The sequence below is a fragment of the Canis lupus genome, chromosome 30, assembly GCF_003254725.2.
Source record: "Canis lupus dingo isolate Sandy chromosome 30, ASM325472v2, whole genome shotgun sequence".
Lineage (NCBI taxonomy): Eukaryota > Metazoa > Chordata > Mammalia > Carnivora > Canidae > Canis > Canis lupus.
This window is the reverse complement of record NC_064272.1, coordinates 350404-356179: the sequence shown is the minus strand read 5'-3', so window position 1 is coordinate 356179 and position 5776 is coordinate 350404. Positions and strand designations below refer to the sequence as shown.

The window sequence follows — 5776 nt, the reverse complement described above, 5'->3', positions numbered from 1 at the left end:
ATTTCATTTCCTTTCAATATATACCCAGAAGTAGAATTGCTAGATCATATGGTAGTTCTGTATTCAATTTTTTTGAGGAATCATATTGTTTGTTGTAAACTTTCATAATGTCTATGGTTAATTAACAGATGAACCAATTTGCATTTCAACCAACAGTACACAAGGGTTCCCTTTTCTCCACATCCATGCTAGCCATTTTTTCTTGTGTTTCTTAGAATAGCCATCCTGACAGGTGTGAGGTGATATCACATTGTGGTTCTGATTTGCAATTCCCTCATGACTAGTGATGGCAAGCAACTTTTCATGTGTCTGTAGTCCATCTGTATGTCTTTTTTGGGGAAATGTCTATTTGGTCTTTTATCCATTTTTATTTTTTTTAATTTTTATTTATTTATGATAGTCACACAGAGAGAGAGAGAGAGAGAGAGAGAGAGAGGCAGAGACATAGGCAGAGGGAGAAGCAGGCTCCATGCACCAGGAGCCCGATATGGGATTCGATCCCGGGTCTCCAGGATCGCGCCCTGGGCCAAAGGCAGGCGCTAAACTGCTGTGCCACCCAGGGATCCCTTTTATCCATTTTTAATTAGATTAATTTGTTTTTGCTATGACTTATATGACTTTTTTATTGTTTTGTATAATAACCCTTTATCAGATATAGGATTTTCAAGCATTTTCTCCCATTCTGTAAATTGCCTTTTCAATTTAGTGATTCTTTTTCTCTTGTGTAGAAGCTCTTTAGATTGATACTTTCTCAATTGTTAATTTTAGCTTTTGTTGCCTGTGCATTTGGTGTCTTACCCAAGAAACCATTCCCAAGACCAATGTCAAGGACCAATATATTGCCCCATGTTTTCTCCTACAGTTGTCTTTGATCCATATCTTGAAATCCTAAAATTTTCATGATATGTCAATCTCCTCATTCTTTATGCAATTTATTCACTCCCTTGACAACACATATGTATGACCTAAGCATGAATGTACTTAGCATTTCTTCCTTATCTGAGTTGATGGCATGGTGTCATGAATATTATAGACAATCCTAAATACATACAAACTAGCATACAAATGCATACAAACATGATCCAGATCTCTTCAGACTATCTTATAAAAGGGTAGAACTATAGATATGGATATTCATTCCATATAAATTCTGTTTCCAACTCTACTTTCTGACAGATTGAAAAGCAGATTTACCAGATCAGTGACCACATATCATATGCCCAAGGCTGTGTTAATCTGCTCTGGCAACAATACCACCTTTTTCCAGCAACTGCAATTAAGGCTACTACTTGATTGAATTTACAATAGTCCATTGTCATTTTCAAAGATATGTCTGACTTTTGTAGAAGCCACAGTGGTGAATTAAATGAACAGAAGATGGAGATCACCATTCCTATATTGTTTGGATATCGTATTGCCATCACTATCCCTACAGAGTATAATGTACTTTCTAAAATACTGAGTGTGTGGATGTGACAGTCTCTATGCCTTCCCCTCTACCATAACTGAATAACCCACAGTGCAAGGAAACAGTGTGGGAGTTGTACCAGCTACCAAGTATATCCATTCAGATTATACATTCAGGAAATAGTGTAATGATCATGGGGTGCGAGGGGTGTCATTTGGTGGCCCCACTATGCAACAGATCTAGACTGGGCTTCTGTATATAGTTAATTCCCTCCTGCCTCCATTCAAATAAAGGGCCACAATGACCCTTTAGGGATTTGAGTATACATTTCAACTCAGACTCTGTGTCCAACAGTTCTCAAAATGTTGTGACTAGCTTTTATTCCTAGTGTATGATTATGCAAGTAAATGGTCAAGAGTACCTTTGGGCAAAGTACTGAGAGAATAATTGTCATGTATACTCACTGAGCTATTGCACAGCCCTTCCTCCTGGCATTTTTGTTAAAGCAGTCTTGGTGATGCCATACCCCCAGACCCTCCCACAAAGACACAGGGGTTATCTAAGTAAGTTACACATTATAGATCCATTCAAAGATGTTCTTGAGCCTTTAAACTCCTTCATCTACAGTATATCATGGGAAATCTGGCGTTTCAACTCCTTTTTCTAAGTATTAGTGCCCTGGACAATGCCTAGTTGGTTTTACATACATAATAAACACTTGTAAATTTACTAACCTCATAAATACTGGGTTTTGGCGGTGATGAGATCACCAAAGGAAGCCCACAATAGAGATTGATTTCAAGTAAAGAACTTATTCGGTATTTTTTTTTTTTACCAGGGATGCATTAGAGTGCAGGAGTTAAGATTACAGATCCTGCAAGAAAACTGCAAGATTCTGTGCCCAGTCATATTACTTAATACAACTTGAGAATATTTAACATCTTCACACATCAGAGCCCTTCTCTGTAAAATGGGGATGGTGAGAGTATGCACTCCATAAGATTCAAGGTAAAGCCCTGAAAAAAATACCTAGATTGTAAAAAGTACCATATAAGTCACCTCACTTATTACCTCTGCTAGAATACAAATGATGACAAACAATCGTAACTTCGTTGCCTCATGAAGGAAACTTCAGTTAATGCATTCCTTTCTGTTCTTTAGTAATTTTGTTAAATAACAAGCTGTGGAATATCTGGAGGGATGGATTAAAATTCAGCTTTGGTAGGACTTAAACAAGGAAGTGTATGGTCATGGTAAAAACTAATACAAGATTTAGAAATGATAATGAAGTAGTCAATGCTAATGACAATTTACCAGGAAAAAAAAAGGAATACACATAAGTGATGTAAACCTCTTATGTAAGATAGACCTATAAGAAAAAGCTGAAAGAGTAGCATATGTTCAGCAATTCAAATGCAAAACTGATTTGAAGGTGAATGAACATTAACCAGGGACAAGGTTTCTGCTACCTGGCTCTCTGATAAATCTGTTGTACCCCTGGACTAACTGCATCACCCCTCATTTCCTGGGTGATAGCTAGTGCAACAGAAGGAATTAGAGGCAATGATGTAGGTGATCCAATCTAGCTTTAAAATATATAATTGTAACATAGGATTAACAATTTCCTACACTGCCAGATAGGGGAGACTGATAAGGATGCAAAGAATGCAGAAAATGGAGAAATAAAAAGCAAACAGACTAGCAACAAAGAGAATTGAAATCAAAACATAAATCCAACCAGATGGAAAATAATATAAATGCACAATTTGTCTATCAAATAATCTGTCCAATACAAGAAAAACATAAAACTTATTATTTACTCAACTATATGATGGCATTCTCCTAACCATGTAGGTTACAAAGCATATATTATTCACTTTTTAACACTTTGGTGTACAGAGTACCAGAGAATAATATCACTTCTAAACTAACACTGAAAAAGATACTGTACTTTCATAGATAGTAGGTTTGTAGGCATATAACATGTCCTAAGTGATGAGGATTTTTCTGAAACTGCATAATGTCTTTCCTACAACCAACATGAGGCAGAATCTGTGATTTCATGTCTTCATAGCCATCCGTTCACGAAATCTTCCTGTAACACACGAGACGACCACACAGTCTCCTCATTGCCACTCTCATCTCTTTGTTCCTGAACGTGTAGATGACTGGATTCAGAAAAGGAGTGATAACTGCATCAAAAATAGCAAGATATTCATGTCTTTTGCCCATTTCATGATTGGATTGTTTGTTTCTTTGGTGTTGGGTTTAATAAGTTCTTTATAGATCTTGGAAACTAGCCCTTTATCTGATATGTCATTTGCAAATATCTTCTCCCATTCTGTAGGTTGTCTTTGAGTTTTGTTGACTGTTGGTGGGAATGTGAACTGGTGCAGCCACTCTGGAAAACTGTGTGGAGGTTCCTCAAAGAGTTAAAAATAGACCTGCACTACGACCCAGCAATTGCACTGTTGGGGATTTACCCCAAAGATACAGATGCAATGAAATGCCGGGACACCTGCACCCCGATGTTTATAGCAGCAATGGCCACGATAGCCAAACTGTGGAAGGAGCCTCGGTGTCCAACGAAAGATGAATGGATAAAGAAGATGTGGTTTATGTATACAATGGAATATTACTCAGCCATTAGAAACGACAAATACCCACCATTTGCTTCAACGTGGATGGAACTGGAGGGTATTATGCTGAGTGAAGTAAGTCAGTCGGAGAAGGACAAACATTATATGTTCTCATTCGTTTGGGGAATATAAATAATAGTGAAAGGGAATATAAGGGAAGGGAGAAGAAATGTGTGGGAAATATCAGAAAGGGAGACAGAACGTAAAGACTGCTAACTCTGGGAAACGAACTAGGGGTGGTGGAAGGGGAGGAGGGCAGGGGGTGGGAGTGAATGGGTGACGGGCACTGGGGGTTATTCTGTATGTTAGTAAATTGAACACCAATAAAAAATAAATTAAAAAAAATAAATAAAAATAGCAAGATATTTATCCATGTGTGATGTGGGAGAAGGCCATGTGTAGAAAAACATCAGCGGCCCAAAGAACAAAACCACCACAGTGATGTGAGTAGACAGAGTGGACACAGCCTTAGATGAGCCACCAGAGGAATGTTTCCAAACAGTAAACAGAATTAAGACATATGAAATGACCAAGAGGATAAAGGAGCCCACAGAAATGAGCCCAATATTGATAGTGACCATGAACTCTAATTCTTGGGTGTCTGTACAGGCAAGTCTGAGGAGCCAGAGAAGGTCACAATAAAAACTATCCAATACATTAGGGCCACAAAAAGGCACACCACAAAACTAATTAAACCAATGAGTGGAAGGACCAAAAAAAAAAAAAAATAACAATGAGTGGATGAGGCCAATGACCCAAGAAGTAACTAAAAGGTATAGACACATCTTTGGACTCATGATGGTCAAGTAGTGCAGAGGCTTACAAATGGCCACATATCTGTCAAAGGCCATGGCAATGAGCAGCACCATCTCAGTGTCCGCAAAAGCATGGCTAAAGAAGATCTGCATAATACATCCACAAAAAGAGATGGCTTTGTGTTTTTTAAAAATATCACAGATCATTTTAGGGGCTGTGATTGAGCAAAACAATATATCAATGACTGAGAGATTAGCCAGGAGGAAATACATAGGTGAATGCAGATGAGCATCCAAGGTTATAGTGAGCACAATGACAAGGTTTCCCATCATGCTTGCCAAGTAGAACAAAAAGGAGAAAACAAAAAGGAGAAGCTGGATCTCCCATGAATTAGTGAGTCCCAGGAACACAAACTCTGATACTATCAACTGGTTCATTCCATCCATTGCCTCAGACACTGGGATCAGTTTTCACATCACCTGAAGGAAGGAAAAAAATGAAAACCAATTGTCTGGCAGGTACTGATGTTCACAAAAGGAAGCCTCTAGCCCATGAAAACACTTATCATATTAAAATAACTCCCACAGCCAAATAATCTTCATCACAAGTGCCTTGGACTTCTACTTAGAGGAGGCAGCTGGTTCCCAATGCCAGTATGGATTTTAAACTGCTACAACTAAATGAATCCCATCTCTGGACCTGTTTCCCTTCTGCTTTCTTTTACTATCACATGGCTATTTCTTATTTCCTCCTGCCCTGCATTCCACTTCAGTAACATGCAAGGTCAACCTCAAGTACTTCGGACTCTGATTTCTTATAAATGGATAGGATTTCAGCCACTCATCTGAGCTACCTAGTAATTCCTCATTCACAGCAGACAGCTTTCAAAGTATGTTCTGTTATTCCTAGTGCTTGATTAGACTTTAAAGGTTTTCCTTATTTCAGCTTTCAAAATTTCTCATCCTATTCTCTA

General features: G+C 38.2%; 1 protein-coding gene across 1 annotated transcript; it reads right to left on the bottom strand.

The window, feature by feature from the left end:
* Nucleotides 1–3295: 3295 nt before the first annotated feature.
* LOC112675488 (olfactory receptor 4F15-like) lies at nucleotides 3296–5249 on the bottom strand. Its single transcript, XM_025472052.3, is given in 2 exon segments — nucleotides 3296–3627; nucleotides 4418–5249. Coding segments are annotated over 2 exon segments (969 nt in total). The 3' UTR covers nucleotides 3296–3490.
* Between the last annotated feature and the right edge of the window lie 527 nt (nucleotides 5250–5776).